This window comes from Sphaeramia orbicularis, chromosome 20, assembly GCF_902148855.1.
Source record: "Sphaeramia orbicularis chromosome 20, fSphaOr1.1, whole genome shotgun sequence".
NCBI lineage: Eukaryota > Metazoa > Chordata > Actinopteri > Kurtiformes > Apogonidae > Sphaeramia > Sphaeramia orbicularis.
The window spans coordinates 32,636,057-32,655,316 of record NC_043976.1 but is presented as its reverse complement, the minus strand read 5'-3'; the positions used below and the strand labels follow the sequence as shown (position 1 = coordinate 32,655,316).

The 19,260-nt window shown below is 36.3% G+C and overlaps 1 protein-coding gene across 1 annotated transcript in view; it reads left to right on the top strand.

Annotated features, from left to right (window-relative positions):
* The window catches only part of dpp6a (dipeptidyl-peptidase 6a), a 395,010-nt gene that overhangs the window by 328,369 nt on the left and 47,381 nt on the right, over positions 1-19,260 (top strand). Inside the window, exons 9-15 of the mRNA XM_030123482.1 lie at positions 8,506-8,660; positions 8,869-8,966; positions 9,812-9,935; positions 10,024-10,062; positions 11,479-11,591; positions 16,053-16,058; positions 17,395-17,475. Coding sequence (XP_029979342.1) covers positions 8,506-8,660; positions 8,869-8,966; positions 9,812-9,935; positions 10,024-10,062; positions 11,479-11,591; positions 16,053-16,058; positions 17,395-17,475 — 616 coding nt within the window. The remainder of the gene's footprint in view (positions 1-8,505; positions 8,661-8,868; positions 8,967-9,811; positions 9,936-10,023; positions 10,063-11,478; positions 11,592-16,052; positions 16,059-17,394; positions 17,476-19,260) is intronic.

The window sequence follows — 19,260 nt, the reverse complement described above, 5'->3', positions numbered from 1 at the left end:
ATTTTTATAGACTTGCCTTTATGTAATGTTGAACATTTAATTTTAATTTGTTTTGGTTATTCATTTAAATTGGCGTACATGACGTTTTATTCCATTCCTTCATTTTTGCATTGATTTGACAGCATCATGTTGTGTTATTTCTGCCCTCTCTACTTCGATACATTCAGATTTATTCGCAGTGTCATGTTTTCGCGTTTGCTGTACATATATATCTCTTTGATTGTCCTGTTTTATACGTTTTAATGTCTTTGCTTGCATCTTGTATCCTGCTGTTGTGTCAAAGCACTTTGTAAACTCGGTTTGTAAAGGTGCTATATAAATAAACTTATTATTATTATTATTTTATTTGTTTTTTGTTTAACCTTTATTTGACCAGGAAGAAAATCCCATTGAGATTAAGAACCTCTTTTCCAAGGGAGTCCTGGCCAAGAGGCAGCACAACACATAGTTACAACATACAGTTACAACATACAATAATTTACAGGACCAGTCAACCTATATAAAACACGTGCAAGTCATTGAGATATTCTCTAACACTCTGAGTTTGGATTTAAAAGCATTCAGAGGGATCAGTTCAGTCAGTTCAGTGTTGTTATTATTATTATTATTATTATTATTATGTGTTCAGTCTGTTTCTGACATAGTAAAATGGGTTAGTTGCAGAAGCGAATGCAGGACCGACGCTAACGTTAGCTCTGATGTCTGAGCTGAACTACTGGTTATAAATATTGGAGCAACATTAAAAAGTAGATGTACTGCAAAACTGCAGATGTAGTGGCCCAGTAAGATTTAAGAACCAAAGCTGCAGCTCTTCCTTTACTTCACTGCTGCTCTACTTTATAGTTTTAACATGTGACACTGCTGCCCTCTGTTGGAGCCATGTTGCTATTAATCTATATGCACAATCACTTTGCCTATAGATTTACACAGCCACAAAACTACCTTGTCATATAATATATCTATTTTTTTTTTTTTTTTTTTCGTAGCTTGAAATGAGGATGTTTAATTTGTCTCTTTCTCATTAGTTCACTTTCCCTGAATCTGTCACCTTGCACTCATTATTTCCCAGTGGCCACTTGACTCATGGTATCTCATGCATTAATAATACCCTCTACTCAGTGAATAATGTAGTCTGCACAGCAGGAAAGAGAACATGGAGAGAGGAGATGAGGCTCAGACAGCTCACCTTGGTTATCTTTACAATGAGGCGGGGAAAGATAGGAGACATGATCTCATTACTGGAGAGAAAGGAAACGAGAGTTGGCTCATCAAAAACTGGCTCCATTTTCTCACTATTACTTTCTTTCACTTTTGTCCTCTAATTTTTTTTTTTTTTTTTTTTTTTTGGTGCTGGGATACCTCAGCTCGCACGTATTAGGATGCTGCTAGAAACTTAACTACTTTCTCCTTGACTAGCCAAGGTGACTGGGCGTCCCCAGCCGAGCACATCCGACAGCCCCGCGGTCCCACTCCTCATGCAAAGCTTTTCGAGCTGCTGGCGAGGAGCAGCAGAGGCAGCCAAGCAGGAAACCATTAGAGAGAATTTTTTTTAAATCATTAACAAATGCAGCTCTGTTAAGTGTGACCCTGTTGAGAATCAGAGTAAGATCCAATCATTCCCCACTGAGCTCTGCCAGCAGGGTTTATATGGACACACCAGGCTGCAGGAAAAGCCAAAGCAAACTGGACTAAACCTTCTAACACAGGGGTGGCAAACATAAGGTCCGCGGGCCAAAACCGGCCGCCAAATGGTCTAATCCGGCCCGTGGGATGAATTTCAAAAGTGCAAAACTTACACTGAAAATGTGTTTGGAATTGAAATTGGAATTGTTTGGAAGTGTTTTGGAAGTGTTGGAGTGTTTAGAACAGGGGTGTCAAACTCATTTTAGCTCAGGGGCCACATACAGCCTAATATGATCTAAAGTGGGCCAGACCAATTAATAGTAGGATAAAAACTTCGAAATAATGTCAACTCCAAAATTTTCTCTCTGTTTTTGAGTGAAAAAAGTAACATGCCGTAATGAAAATGTTTACATCTACAAACTGTGCTTGAACATAACATAAAAAATATATGAACAACCTGAAAATTCTTCAGAAAAATAAGTGCAATTTTAACAATGTTGCACCATAGTTTATCATTTATACATGTGCATCACAACATACAGATTACAGTGGATCTACAAATACACCAAACATTTCGTAACAGACAGAATATTGATAAAATTCCACATACTTCTCTTAAGACATTTCAGGCTTTCCTTATTTGTTCAGGTTATTCACATTTTTTTGTTAAAGGCTAGTCTGTAAATGTAAACATTTTTGTGTAATTTTACTTTGTTTACACTGAAACAAAGAGGAAAAAATAGCTTTTTTCATTATTTATAGGTTATTACGATAATATTTTACTGGTCTTACCCACTTCAGATTGAATTGACCGAAAATGATTTTAACACCCCTGACTGTTAATATCTTCCGTGTAATTTTTCCATTTCAAAAATTTATCCCATGAGCCAAATTGAATCCTATGGTGGGCCGGTTTTGGCCCCCGGGCCACATGTTTGACACCTGTGGTTTAGAATAATAGGAATGAAAGGACTCATGTTTCAGCCAAAACAGAGACATATCACACACCCGGATAAAGACAAGATAAAGTGATGTCAACATCATCAGCTGCTTGCAGTGGATTATGATAAAAAATAAATAAATATGTTGACCTCCAAACAAAGCAGATACTGGACTATTGGTTACTATCACTGATTAACCCATAAAGACCCAGTTCCCAAATGAATTTTTCTCTCTATTTTACCTTTATTAAGTTATTTTTCACCACTTTTTCATAATATTATCCTCTCTATTTTGCATTTTTCATTGTAAATCAGATATTTTTTCCTATATTTAATTTACTTAGCATGTAGATGTTCATCAAAACCCCAAGTAAATTCAAAGGTTATTATTTAACAGCAAAGAAAACTGAAGAAAAAGTGACTTTTTCAGCAAGGATATCAATTACTGAACATAAAAACAAGCATCTACAACTTCTGTTATTTGTCAAACTCCATGGGTTTTACCACGGAATCTTATTTTTATGGCAGTTCCCAAATGACTTTTCTCCCTATTTGATCTTTCTTAGGCCACTTATCATTATTTATTATGTATATTATCCTCTATATTTGTCCTTTTTTTGGTGAAAATCAGATATTTTCCTGTATTTAATTCACTGATCATGTCGATGTTCATTAAAGGTACGGGAGACTGTCGTGACCAATTTTTCATCAAATCTGTAATACCTCAGTCATAGCCTAAGTATCACGAATCTTTAAGTCTTTCTGCAATTACTCACCTGAATCTCTTGCATCATGGCGAATGAAAGGATTTATGTTTCAGCAAAAACAGAGAAATATCACACACCCAGATAAAGACAAGATAAAGTGTTGTCAACATCGTCAGCTGCTTGCAGTGGATTATGGTAAAAAAAAAAAAAATATGTTGACCTCCAAACAAAGCAGATACTGGACTATTGGTTACTATCACTGATTATCCCATAAAGACCCAGTTCCCAAATGAATTTTTCTCTCTATTTTACCTTATTTAAAGATGTTTTCCTGGAGCATTTTTTACTATGTTGCTTAAAATCCCCTTCACACCTCGATTACAACCAATTAATTAAATGCTCTAACACAAAACTAAAAAAATTTAGTCACATGTGGAACGTACAGGACTGAAAAAACACCATCCAATCAGTTTGAGCGCCCAATCAAAATGATTGAACAGTGATATGTCTATCAAACTCAATTGCCATTTTTCCCTCCCCCCTCTGCACGTACGCCTTTTCGTGCATGAATCGCACTTTCTCAAAGGCTTGGAGCACTTGTACAAGAAACGAAGCCAGAGCCAGAGCTTGGCTATATTAGCTATATTAGGATGGAAAGTTCACCGGCAAACTGTTTTGTCACTAACATAAATCGCTAGGAACTGTAACGTTAGCCAGATAGGTATGAACTGAAATTTTAAAAAAAGGAATATTATGCAATGCAGCCGAAAATCCACCATTTAACTCATTCACTGGAGGAACTCTACAGTGATGAGGTTAAGTGATGCACTGCAACTTTTACAAAACTGCACCAGAGAACAAATGTAGGCCTACATGAGGGTACGGGTTGAGGGGATTAGTCAAATAATGCCGCCTCTCAAGTCATTCCTCAAAGCGTTCACAGTTAATGAAAATGCTAATTGGTAGTTGATGTCTGTTTATTCCCTGAAGCCGACACCCAGTCCCACAGATAAACAGCATTAATGAAATTTTAATTGCTGAAGTTGATATAAATGTAGCTGGTGGCAGGCTGTAACAATAAGTCGGACTGTTTTGATGCCGTCTGTGTTGTCACCCCAGACTTCATAATGAGGTCGAATTGTTACAGCCATGCTTTATGTTGTCAGAAAGTTCCCTGAGTGAGCTTTTATTTGAATAATTTCTTAATGACTCGGTGTGTGTTGACAGAGCTGTTTTTGTGCGAAGCAGAGGAGATGAAGGACCGAGACCGTTGGTGCATTCAATTATATTCTCTCTGTTTCTCTGTCTGGTGTGTGATTGCTACATAATTTCATATACACACCTACAAGCAGAAGGTCTCAAGAGAAATGTCCCGGTGACAAATCCGAAATGGGATGGCGAGTTTCGATGGCGGTGCGGAAAAAATGCGTACATGCACACGCAGAGGTAACGGTAAACCAAAAACTAAAGTTACCTACTGAAGTAAACTGTGTAAGGGCACCTGGTGAGAAAATGCTTTCTTGTTCTTTGTCAGGAGCCGCAACCGAGTTCTATTTTGGTCCGTAAGCTGTACTGAGATTAAAAGCTGTTGTGATTTATGACTTCAGCGTTTGCTACGGTGTGTTTTGGTATATAGGCTTAAGGGAAAGAGTGAGCAGGAGAGAAAGAAACCGTGTCCAAATATAGCAAACAGGTCAGGTAAGAGTTAGGTACTGTACATTGTGTTACTGACAGGCTAGTGAGGCTAACTGTACATTTTGTACTACTTTAAACTGAATTCTAATCATTTTATTCGATGGACATGTCTGTGAAGCATTTCTGTGGATCACCGGAGCTATATGGTCATTAAATACTCTATCTTTATTTAATCAGAGGTGGAGAATCCCAGCTCCATAAAGTAAAAGTCCTGCTTATTTAGTGTTTTTACATTACAATAGGAGGGCCAGTGCTATTCATTAAGTATTTTTAGCTTACCAGCCAACAGGCCATAAGCGTTTGTCGTCATGTGGCGTCCAGTGGCGTCGTCTGTTGTCGTCGTCTGTCATCTGTTGTCCGTTACAAAACTTTCAGTTGTCTTCTTCTCCCAAACTACAATTCCGATTGACTTCAAACTTGGTACACAGCTTCTTTATGATGACGGTTAGTACTGACCAAAAATGGGCCAAGTAAGGACATCCAAATGAGCATATGTGGGAGGTGTTGGACAAATAAGTCGATCCATGGGGGTCCACCTCTCTACTTCCAGGACTTCACGGACCTGCTGCTTATTTCTTGGCCCAGATACCACAGAACACCTTCAGAGGTCTGGAGTCTAGGGCTCAGGTCAGAGCTGTTTTTGTGGAAAAAGGGGAGCCTAAACAACATTAGACAGGTAGTAATAATGTTCTGCTCCCATAGATGCTGGATTGGTTGAGCTCCAGTTGTTGTTCTTTGGGTATTTTGGTAGGTTCTAACCTCTGTCCATTGGGAATAAACAACAAGATCTGGAGATGTTCTGACTAGAGCCCGACCGATATGGGATTTTTGGAGCCGATGCCAATACCAATATTGGGGGCAAAAAAAAAGCCAATATCCATTATATCGGCTGATATCCAATATTAGCCGATATATGAAAAAATAGGACCAATGGCCCTGTAGCTTACCGGCCAAATTAACCCTTTCATGCATGAATTATGAGAACCTTAGTCAAGATTTTTTTCTTTAGTGTTTAGGCATGAAAAACACAATGCGATCGAGTTTTTTTTTTTCGATGGAGTTACAAAAATATCAATGCATTTAATTTTTGAAGTAAAGAAACGTGTTTAAAACCCAATATCAGAGAGTGATATGAAAACAATGAAATAAAAACATTTTTAATGCTGCTAATCTGATGTCTTCTCACATTTTAACATATTCTAATGCTAGTAATTACTCACTTCATGGAGATAATATGCAAAAAAAAAAAACTTCTTGTCTAACAAATAACAATTGATTTACACTCAACATGTTAGTGCAGATCAGGTTTATCAAGAACAGCAAAGTTACAGTAATGATCTGAATTACAGTGTATGGGATGGTGCATAAGCGTCCACTGTGTTGGCTGATATGGAACTAAAACAACAAAACCCATGAATATACAAGAGAACAGCTGGAGAATAACTGTCCACTGGAGTGGACAGTGCATGAAAGGGTTAAAAGCTTTGGGAAATGTATCCAGATGCTATTTATTATAACCCAGTTCTGTGTATTTATTCTATTACAGAAATAGCCCATGTTTTGGTCATATTCCAATCAGATCTGTAAAAAATTCAAATTCCAACTTGATATCATTGATACTAATTTATCGTATCAATCCACTTCCTATCTCTTATAATGGGAAAATTTTTCAAAGTGGCACCAAATCCAGAATCAGATCTGGATCGAAATAATTTCAATACCTTGTGTTGACATCATCATACAGAAGCCGTATACCAAGTTTGAAGTCAACCAGAACTGTAGTTTGGGAGAAAAAGACGATTGAATTTTTTCCCCATAAGAGCCCATGGTAAATTTTCCCTAAGTTCCCAGGTCCAGAAGAAGATCCTGATCAGCATGTGGACATTATGTTTTGGTTATGTCCCCATCTGGGCTGGACTGTGGAAATTTACACTGGATATCACTTATATTTACTGAGTTATTGCATCCATCCACTTCCTATCTCTTATAATGGGGGAATTTTTCAAAGTCGCACCAAATCCAGAATCAGATCCAAATAATTTCACTAACTTTTGTTGACATCATCATAAAGAAGCTGTATACCAAGTTTGAAGTCAATCAGAATTGTAGTTTCGGAGAAGAAGACGATTGAAATTTTTGAAACGGACGACAGACGACGATTACGATGGACGCCGCTTGACGACAATAGCTTACGGCCTGTTGGCTGGTAAGCTAAAAAGAACATTGCAGTCCGTGATTCCATGAATGTGTGTGTGTGAGTGTGTGTGTTTGTGTGTGTGTGTGTGTGGGGTTATAGCGTGATTGTCCGAGTAGAAGTGAAAGTGAAACTGACAGGCTTACTGTTCCTCTAACTCTCCGGCCAACACACACACACACAGGAGCAGCAAAAAAGTTTATAAATCAGTTACATATTGGCCGATGTTGATTAATCACTGATAAGTTTTAATCAGCCCCATTAATCTGCCGGCCGATTAATCAGTCGGGCTCTAGTTCTGACTCAGTGATTTGACCATCACAATTTCTCCTTTACCAAAGTTGCTCAGCTCCCTACTCTTGATCATTTTGCTCTTTCTGATACATTAACTTCCAAGTCTACATGTTCACTTTTTGCCAAATAAATCCCACCCACTGACAGGTCCCACTATAATGAGATAATGACAAATAATAATACCGCTTTTCCTGTTACTGACCAGAATGTTATGATGGGTGTAAATATCCACCAGGTGTTGGATGATGAATTCAATTTATTCAGAAATTGGAGGCAACTGTTTATTATTAGCATAGTAACAGCCCTTATGCAGATGTTATTCCACACAAAAACTCATGCACAAAAATCAGAAAAATGCCACGAAATAAAATCTGTTTAAAAAAAAAAAAAAAGCAATTTCAGAGGTAGTAAAATTGACTCCTGATGGATACAGTTAAAGCTACAGGAGATGAAATCAGTCGATAAACACAAAAGAAACTACACATTCACACTTTACCTCTGCAGCCTTTATCCTCTCAGTCCAACTCAGAGGATTTAGATGGATCACCTGATGCCATTTCTCACCACTATTGTTCAGTTTTTCCGAGCTCTTGTACTGTGCCACAGGGTAAAGCAATAGAGTCAGCAGTCACTACTACAGCCGTCAATCACATGTTTAACACAACAACCTGTCTGAAAATACCTGTGATAACATTAGTCTATAAAAAAAATACTTCCAGAATAAAATATAGTGAAACTATACCATATTTGGGTCTGTAATGAAGAAAAATGGTATCAAAAGTACTAGTCCGCTGCAGTTTTTGAGATAAAGCATTGCGTAAAAATTGAAAAGTGAAGTTGAAAAGTAACACTAAAATCATCGGCTACTCACAAAATTAAAAAAAAAAAAAAAAAAACAATTCATAGCAAATCGATAAACTCTAATTAGTTCTTATGTAATTTCCTGCATGAGGTCGTGACAGTAAAGCGTGTAATACATTTTTAAACACCTGCTAACCATTGTCATTATGACCGATCATCATCATCGATTGTGTCCTTCTGTTTCTTCCAGAGGAAATTTTCCACTCCCATATTGCTCATTGGTGGTCTCCAGATGGTGCCAGGTTAGCATATGCTACCATCAACGACACTCTGGTGCCCAAGATGGAGCTGCCCATGTTCACAGGATCCCCCTACCCGATGGGGAAGGAGTACCACTACCCAAAGGTGCAGAGTTTGTCCCAATTTTGGAATAATTCTCATCATATTTAACTGCATGAATAAAGTCTTATGATTATAATAATTAATAAGAAATAAGAAATTCAGTGATTTATTGCATAGAATAAAGATGAGGTATGTATCATTTGCATTTACATACAATTTTGCCTGAGATAGTTTGGTTTCATAGCTTAGGTTTTCTTTTTTTTCTGTTCAGGCTGGTGAAGAAAACCCAGTCATCACTTTATATGTGGTCAACCTGAATGGTCCACTTCACACCATTGAGATGAGGAGACCTGATGATCCCAGAATAGGGTGGGTTTCTCTTGAGATGCAGTCCATTTTCCTTTTTTTTTTTTTTATTTTTTTTTTTTATCGCAATGCAACTTCAACTTTTCCATTTCTTTGCACATACTGTCGCGGAAAAAATTATTAGACCACCCCTTGTTTTCGTCAATTTCTTGTTCATTTTATTGTCTGGTACAACTAAAGGTACATTTGTTTGGACAAATATAACGATAACAATAAAAATATCTCATAAGAGTTTAATTTCAGAGCTGCTATCTAGTGATTTTCCATGTTTTTTTTTGATAATAACCAAAATCACTTCAGTTCTTACATCAATATCTATGGCATTGTACTGACAAAAACAGTGCTTTTAGGCACTCCATGTTTTCTTTTCTGTCTGTTTTAGTCACATGATACACACAAGAGTAAGTACTTGATTGCATAACCATTGTTTTTGCTGACTTTTGAGGGTCTAATAATTTTTTCCGCAACCGAATGTATGTCATGGGTGATCATTATAACCTGATAAACATATCCTAACAATGCCTATAATTGTTACTTACTATTATAACACAAGCAAAAAAGTAAGTGTTTTATAAGTAAATTCAATTTTGTTTTTGAAATTTGTGCATGACAGATATTTAACACCAAAAATTATCATATACACTAACCGGCCACTTTATTAGGTACACCTTGCTAGTGTTGTGTGTACCTAATAAAGTGGCCAGTGAGTGTTTATGCTGTTGTTGGAGCCCATCTGCTTCAAGGTTTTTGTACTGGCAATTAAATCATATGCTTCAAGTAGTGTACGGAAAAATGTTGTTTTTTAATTCTTATGTCAAGTATTGGTCTTATTTCTCTGTATTCATCAGTGAGTTCTATGTGACTATGGTCAAATGGGCCACCACCACCAAACTGGCCATCAACTGGCTGAACAGAGCTCAGAACATCTCCGTCCTCACACTGTGTGAAGCCACTACTGGAGTTTGCACTAAGGTACGCCTCAGTTTTGTCTCAATATGTGCTGTGAATGTAAAGTGACTAAAACTGTTATGTGCTAAATTAAATTTTATCACCTTTACAGAAACATGAGGATGAAAGCGAAGGGTGGCTGCACACACAGGTGAGGATGTTGACACTAATTATTTTATTATTATTATTATTATTATTATTATTATTATTATTATTATTATATTATTATTTGGGTGGTTCTATGAAACTGGGTTCATTTTGGTATCTGGCACTTAGACCCAATACTAAAAGAGAAATTTAGACGTATTTCCCCCCAGGATGTACCTAATGATCACCTCAGATAAATGCAAAAAATTTATACTTTTGCTCTGAGCCATCCCAAAATTAATGAATTTTTAATAAAATATTGGGGCCAAAAATAGGACCAAAACTGGAACAGGAAAAGCTACCTTGATCTGAAAAACATGGCTGCAAATGGTCTTATATACCACTATAAATAAAGACACTGTGTTAAATTTGACTATCCTAGTGTTTTTTTCTAATCCAGACATGCGTGTTTTTCATGAATCTCAGTCTCATTCCAGGTTTCGTGTGTAACCCATCGTGTCCACTGGCGTTACATGCAGAACCTGCCCATTTAAACACAAATAAATTGTGATTAATTTTGCAACAGTGGTCATTTTTGTGAAACATTCTGCCTTGTATATTTACTTCGATTCCCAAAATGTACCTGAGTGAGAATAAAAAGATATTCGAAAAAATAGTAGTGCATAACTTTCGTGTCTTTTTTTTTTGCCATGTTACATGCGGATTTTTGTATAAAAATAATATAAATAAATATAAAAATGTGTTTTACCTGAAAAATATTTTCTCTTTTATCTCAGTAAATATTTATTTTTAAAACAGTCCCAAAGTGCTTCCAAACTTGCTTCATAACATTAGTCTAGTTCATTAGTTTGAATTTTTAGCCCCACTGTCCTGTTTTTAGGTACCAGTTTCATAGAAGCACCGAAATATATAAGTGTTCCTGAAAAGTGCTTTAATTTAACTGCAGTGTCAATGCAAGGTTTGTGTAAGAAACTGTATATTTAACCTTTTAACAACGGCAGCAACGTGGGACTCTATTTCAAGTAGAAAGGAACTGTTCAGAGACTTCCACATGTCTGGAAACAGCAAAAAATATGAAGCCATAATATGGATAATGAATGTTCAAGACCAAAAAGCATGTTTGAGCAGATGTAAAATAGTTGAAAGTTTATTTTTGCAATCTCAAAAAGTTTCCTAATGGACATTTACAGTTGTTTCTGATAATAAATATGCTAAAAACTTCAAGTCTGTTTTTTTCTTTTTTACTAAAACTCACCGTTTTAAGCATTTATTATTTATAATAATGATAATTAATGGCCAGATATTGAAAGTTAAGTTCTTCCTGAAAACAAAGGTGCAACAGAAATGGCAAAAGAGACATTTTCTGACACTTTTATTGCAAAGAAAACAAAAGACACTTAGACAGGCTGTTAGAATGGCAGTCTTATAAGGGTTAATATGTCTACTTCTGTGTGTTCAGAATGAGCAGCCCCTGTTTTCTAAAGATGGTCTGAAGCTGTTCTTCACTCGAGCCATTCCTCAAGGGGGTCGAGGAAAGTTCTTCCACATCTCTATGTCGACCTCACAGGTACAGTGACTTGTGTGTGTGACCCAAGATGAAGTAAAACATCTAAAACCATCTTTTTTGGATTATTTTCAGTCTTTCTGATGATCCCTAATGCCACCACCCTACTCTTTACTCTCTACTCTCTATTTTTTGTTTGTTTAGGTGTTGTTTTTTGTCTTAATTCATTCTGTCTACCCATTGATACTGTTATATAGTGTCTATATTTTAAGTTAAGCACGTCTACTTATTTTTCGTATATTATTTTTATTTATTTATTGTCTCTTTCCTATTTTCTGTTGGCTCAGTTATTATTTTTCTATATACTTTTGTACTTAATTGATTTTCTGCTGCACAGAGACTTTGTAATAATGTTCATTTTCCTGCTGTTGCCCCCTCTTGTAGGACCATGGAGATGGTTTGGGCATGAGGAAAAAATAATATAAAATGCAATATATAATGCACTGGTTTCCAACCTTTTTTGGCTCGTGACCCCATTTTAACATCACAAATTTCTTGTGACCCCAGACATTCAAAATGGAGACCTTTTTTTCTATGCTAAAATTAATTTCTTTTTGATCATGTAATAGTTTGCTATACTATGTTGCAAATAAACGTTAATTTTAGACGACATTTAGTCTATATAATGTTTATTATTATGGACGGAGGCAGAAAAGCAAGGTGTAGATTACTGCACAAAGGGAGAATTTGATTTTCCTTGGTAAGGATATGTACAGTCAGTCCAGCTTGGATTTACAAGGCTGACAATTAATACTGAACAAACAAGAACTCAAATTATGAATTATGAAAGAGCTGCAGCACCTGAAACCAACCACAATGAACATTTGACAGATAAACAGTACCACAGTGTTTCAGTTTCAGCTTCAGAGTTTTTCTTTTATGTATTGTGATTGTCTTTGTCAACTCAGCTATATATTTTTATTAATCAGTTTTTTTTTTGTTTGTTTGTTTTTTATCAATTACTTGAAATTTCAAGTGACCCTGTTGAGCCGCATTATGTAATAAATTCCCATTATGTAATAAAAGTTCAAAATGTAATAAGAATGCCACGTCATCTTGTAATAAAGCCGCATTATGTAATAAACTGATGCATTTTGTAATAAACTACCTCAACACATTATGTAGTAAATTTTTTCACATTATGTAGTAAGTTATTATAATTTGAGAAATTTATTACAAAATGCACTTGACACATTTTTATTTTCAGGAAAATGTAATAACATTGTTCATTTCCAAGATCATAAGATACTGTATCAGACACAACTGACATGACAATAGAATAACAATGTGCTAAATTAATCTTTAAACTGTGTGGTTCAAGTTCTGATTACATTACCTGGAGCTCCTGTGACTAATTTCTTCTAAAGTGCTCTGAAATTATATTAATTTGGATTGTTATTACATATTGAACCTGTTTTTGCTTTTTTTTTAAATAAAAATGTGTCAAGTGCATTTTGTAATAAATTTCTCAAATTGTAATAACTTACAACATAATGTGAAAAAATGTACTATATAATGCGTTGATGTAGTTTATTACAAAATGCGTCAGTTTATTACATAATGCGGCTTTATTGCAAGATGACGTGACATTCTTCTTACATTTTGAACTTTTATTACATAATGGGAATTTATTACATAATGCGACTCAACAGACCCCCTTTTGAATTCCAGGTGACCCCACATGGGGTCCCAACTCCAGGGTTGAAAAACACTAGTACAATGTATATACTGTAATTCCACTTCTATGTATGTACTGTTACATAAAACTAAATCCGTATTCTCTTCTGTTGTATATATAGCAATGATAACAATTTTTTTGTTTTGTTTTGTTTGTTTTCATGTGGAAACATTGTGTTAATTGTAAATAGGGTTAGGCAAAATAAGTTTTAACTTCAGCCTAAACTCTTTTGGTTGCATCGTATATGGAACAATGGATATGTTGTTTTTGTTTGTTTAAAATAATTAACGGCCAAATAAACTACTCCTACTACTACTACAGGGTGGGGAAGCAAAATTTACAATATTTTGAGGCAGGGATTGAAAGACAGTGTATGACCAATTAGTTTATTGAAAGTCATGAGAATTTATTTGCCACAAGAAAATGTACATAATAGAAAATGTTTTTATTCTATGTGTCCTCCTTCTTTCTCAATAACTGCCTTCACACGCTTCCTGAAACTTGCGCAAGTGTTCCTCAAATATTCGGGTGACAACTTCTCCCATTCTTCTTTAATAGTATCTTCCAGACTTTCTGGTAATAGTTTTGCTCATAGTCATTCTCTTCTTTCCATTATAAACAGTCTTTATGGACACTCCAACTATTTTTGAAATCTCCTTTGGTGTGACGAGTGCATTCAGCAAATCACACACTCTTTGACGTTTGCTTTCCTGATTACTCATATGGGCAAAAAGTTTCTGAAAAGGTATGGATAATAGTGTTAGGTATGATTATGACATCAATATATGTTTGGTTTCAAAACAATTGACGTAGTGCCTGCTGAGAAAAAACAACTAAATATTCATTGTAAATTTTGCTTCCCCACCCTGTACTACTACTACACTGCTCAAAAAATAGATGATAAAAAAAAAAAACAAAAAAACATCTAAAACCTGCTGGTGGGGGAGAAAAAAACAAAGCTATATAAAATCAGATTTTTCACTTTTATTTTGAGAGATACTTGTCAAAGACCTGTGGCAGATTGAGTGAAAGGTGACAGGTTTTGAAGAGCAAACATTATGGTGTTAAATACAGCTTTCTATAACCTGATGTTACAGTGGGGCTGAAAACCATAACTGAGGATTGTAGAGTCAAGGAGGTGAAAAATACGGAATTGAGAACAGCCTGTACATAGTCAGCGACGGCGAAGGTCTTCTATTCATACATCGTATTCACCGTCACAATAATAGCTGTACACATACACTGTGAAATGGAATAAAGCCTGTGAACCACTTCATGTGCCGATGCAAACACCACAGACTTATTCTCTCCCTCTCCACACTCTAACCTCACATTCACTTTTGGTGGTCTACTTACATCCCAAGAATACCCCAGCTCTCACTCTGACACAAAGCCACTCCAGTGCATAGCCACTGCCGATGCTTTAATCCCCCTACTCTTGTAGGCTCCAGGGGAAATAGATTTATTCATCACTTCCCCAATAGCTACATATTACTATCTGCAGGGAGAGAGATTATCCGACTGTAGATGCATTCTGCTGCAGCAATAAAATGTTGATGGTGAGTCGTCAGACCGAACAAAGCTTAAAAGAACTCATGGTATTTTATGATGTAACTAAAATACGTTGCACTAATAAGAGTCTGTAAATTGTTAAAGATGGACATGGCTTCTTTTTTTTTTTTTTTTTTTTTAAGTCTCCTGTGTCCAAATATCAAGCCTTACGTTGCTGAATTCATGTTTCATGTAGCTCCTCCTTTAGCTTGAAAGTAGAATTAAGCCTATAAAACCATATGTATCATATTTGCTACGCCTAGGTTCTGAGACCTCTGTCTAATGAACAAGATCAATACTTACTTAAAAACCTGTTGTATGTGAATCTATATGTGTTTTCTGTCCCCTGGTGGATTATCATCTCATTGCAACCAGTGGAAGGCATCTTTTTATTTATTTATTTATTTATTTTGCTTTTTTCAATATGACTGCTATCGCTAAATTTTGCTGCATTCCAGGCCACCCGTAACTCGTGTTTTTCCAAACTTCTACCGCTGAAAATGCACTGGAATGTTAGTCAAACCTATGACTTCCCACCTGTGAACTCGTACTAGATCGATGTACTCCCAGTTCCGAGCTCTGACGTCACATAGTCCGTCCAACAACAGTGGCAACCCCCATGGGTGGTGTGTTTATGCAAAGTGTTTATTAAAACAAAGTATTGCTCTGACATTATTTATCCGCAAATGTTCTGCAAAATTAGCAGCTACTCAAGCATTAGTTAGTTTTCAGTCAACTGACCACAAGAATAAATTAATACCAAATACGTATCCAAATATACAAATAACGTAAGATAAGTAAGTAAGTAAAGCTTTATTTATATAGCATTTTTTAAAACAACACGTTACAAAGTGCTTCACATAAAGGGGAGATAGAGCAAATCAAATCAAATTTTAAGCCAATGTACAGAAACCCAACAGAATCCTCCAGGAGCAAATACTTCTGACTGGTGACAGTGGCGAGGAAAAACTTCCCTTTAACAGCAGAAACCTCGAGCAGATCCAGACTCCTGAAAGATGGAGGTCTGCCTTGGCCAGTTGGGGTTAGAGCGAGAAAGTAAAGAAGGAGAAAAGAGAGAGCGATAGAGATAGAGAGAGACTGGGGGAGAGGGTGGAGAGGGGGGGAGGTAGGGGGAGACACATGCACAGATAACTGAACTAGAACATGTATAATAAACACTATCGTAACTATATGGATAAGTGAGTGATGACGATAAAGGTGGAGAGAGGCAGGACCACAGCAGCAGGTCCAGAGATGATCTTAGGAAAACCTGTGAAGATCCAGGGAAAACCTGTGATGATCCTGGGAAAACCTGTGAGGTGATAAAGCACAGAGACTCTAGAGAAGAAGTCAAGTCAGTAACATGAATTCACTGGAGCGTAAACAAAAGAGATTTAATGAAATGCTTGATAAGATAAGAGGTATAACAGCGTCTCTTGCCTCATGCACTGTTTTTACTCCACTGTTTACCTCAAATAAGCAAGGACCAAGCACCTTTGGCGATAGAAATGATTGTAAATTAGCATAATATATGCGGTCTGCCATGCTGGTTTGTTTACATCTAGCTACCACAATTCCTTGCTCTCAGGCAGTTTGGCGTGACTTGCCTGGAACGCTATGAAGCTGTGAGTCATGGTTTGAAGTTGTGACTTGCGGACTCAAAAACTGGCCTGGGGGGGGCGGGGCTAGTGAGCAGGTAATGGAGTAGGTTGCAAGATTGGTGAGTTTTGCATGAAATGGTATAAAAGTCATATTAAATGACATTTTGATCAGAAATGTGTTATGTCTAAACCACCTGAGACTACATAGCATCATCAAGACGGTTCTTCATTTTGTTTTCTACAAATGTAAATGGCGCACAACCTACACAAATTCAAGTACATGGGTAAACCTGCTACCACCACCAAGCTAAAATCTGACGCAGCTAGCAACATGCCTGACAAGTTCGAGATGACTGAACAATCCGAAATAATGGAACTCAAAACTGATCTACAATTATTTATTAAAACTGAAATGACAGCGCTTTTCCAAGGTGAGCTGAAGAAGTTAATAACAAGTGAGTTAAACTGGAGCTACAAGCATGCAAGTTAGAAATGGCTAATAGCACCTCAGCCCTTCGCTCAAACCTAGATGTAATTAAGACCACGGTGTCGGACGTGGAAAAGGGGCTCTCTGACTGCTCGGACGACATCACCATACTACAAAACACCGTTCAAAAATTGGTGAAGAGCGTGGATATGCTGCAGGAGAAGTGTTTAGACATGGAGGGACGAATGCGGAGGTCTAATATTCGTATATTAAATGTACCCGACGACGCTCTAAGCACACCAAAAACTGGCTGGAACGCAGCACCAACCACACACTTTTACATCTTTTTTATATATATATATATATATATATATATATGTACTTTATGCACTGGAACAAAGCCTAGTTACTTGATAACTGATTCTTTATAGTACAGTTAAATTGTTAAATCGTTGCTTGTTTTACACTTGAACATGTAACTAACTTAACTTTCTTTGCGAGGAAAAAAGCTGATTTACCATATTGTCTATCTTCTCACCTAAAGGCCATACAAGCACAGACACTCTACAGTCCATCACATCTGGAGACTGGGATGTCACCCAAGTCCTGGCTTACAATGAGGATAGCCAGTTAATGTGAGTATCAGCACCAGACTCCGAAACCAGCACTGTCACCCAACACACACCATGAAACTGTAGTTTATCATACAGTCGCGGAAAAAATTATTAGACCACCCTTGTTTTCTTCAATTTCTTGTTCATTTTAATGCCTGGTACAACTAAAGGTACATTTATTTGGACAAATATAATGATAACAACAAAAATAACTCATAGGAGTTTAATTTCAGAGCTGATATCTATCCATTTTCCAAGTTTTCTTGATAATAACCAAAATCATTTCAGTTCTTACATCAATATCTATGGCATTGTACTGACAAAAACAGTGCTTTTAGGCATTCCATGTTTTCTTTTCTGTCTGTTTTAGTCACATGATACACACAGGAGTTAGTACTTGATTGCATAACCGTTGTTTTTGATGACTTTTGAAGGTCTAATAATTTTTTCTGCGACTGTATGTCACGGATCATCATTTTAACCTGATAAACATCAAACCTAACAATGGTCTAAGATTACGGCACGTGCCTTTAATTGTTACTTACTATAATGACACAAGTAAACAAGGAAGTGTTTTATTAGTAAATTCACTTTGTTTTTGAAATTTGTGCAATGACAGATATTTTAACACCAAAAAATATTACATGCACAAACTGGCCACTTTATTAGGTACACCTTGCTTCAGTTCTTACATCAATATCTATGGCATCGTACTGACAAAAACAGTGCTTTTAGGCATTCCATGTTTTCTTTTCTGTCTATTTTAGTCACATGATACACACAGGAGTTAGTACTTGATTGCATAACCATTATTTTGGATGACTTTTGAAGGTCTAATAATTTTTTCTGCGACTGTATGTCACGGATCATCATTTTAACCTGATAAACATCAAACCCAACAATGGTCTAAGATTAAGGCACATGCCTATATTAGGTACACCTTGCTTCAGTTCTTACATTAATATCTATGGCATCGTACTGACAAAAACAGTGCTTTTAGGCATTCCATGTTTTCTTTTCTGTCTATTTTAGTCACATGATACACACAGGAGTTAGTACTTGATTGCATCAAGGTTATAATAGTTTTGGATATTTAATTATAGTTTAGTTTTAATTAGTTTTGACTTTTTTTTCTCTTATTCAGTTAGTTTTAATTAGTTTTTAGAGCAGGTTTGTTAGTTTTTATTAGTTATCGTTTTTTTCTGAATGCTTAGTTTTAGTTTAGTTTAGTTTAGTTTTAGTATTAGTTTTAGTTATTTCATATATTTTATCTTCCTCATCATCCTATTCAAAGAAATTAGTGAGGCGTGGATATGGGCTACCCTGGACACTTTATTTGGGGGTCGGGTTAGGGCGGCTCATGGACTGAGCAGAGACACAATGTACCGTACAATGTATAAATTCCCTATAGCAGGTTGAGGTGGGGTGCAATCCATACACAACATCACTTTCGTGAAACAATGCGAAGATGTGCAAAGCATGACAGGAGATGCACAAAGCAGCCAGCAGTTAAAGCAGATAGAAACATATATAAACCAGCTAACCAGCAGTTAAAGCAGATAGAAACATATATAAACCAGCTAACCAGCAGTTAAAGCAGATAGAAACATATATAAACCAGCTAACCAGCAGTTAAAGCAGATAGAAACATATATAAACCAGCTAACCAGCAGTTAAAGCAGATAGGAACATATTATAAACCAGCTAACCAGCAGTTAAAGCAGATATAAACATATATAAACCAGCTAACCAGCAGTTAAAGCAGATAGGAACATATTATAAACCAGCTAACCAGCAGTTAAAGCA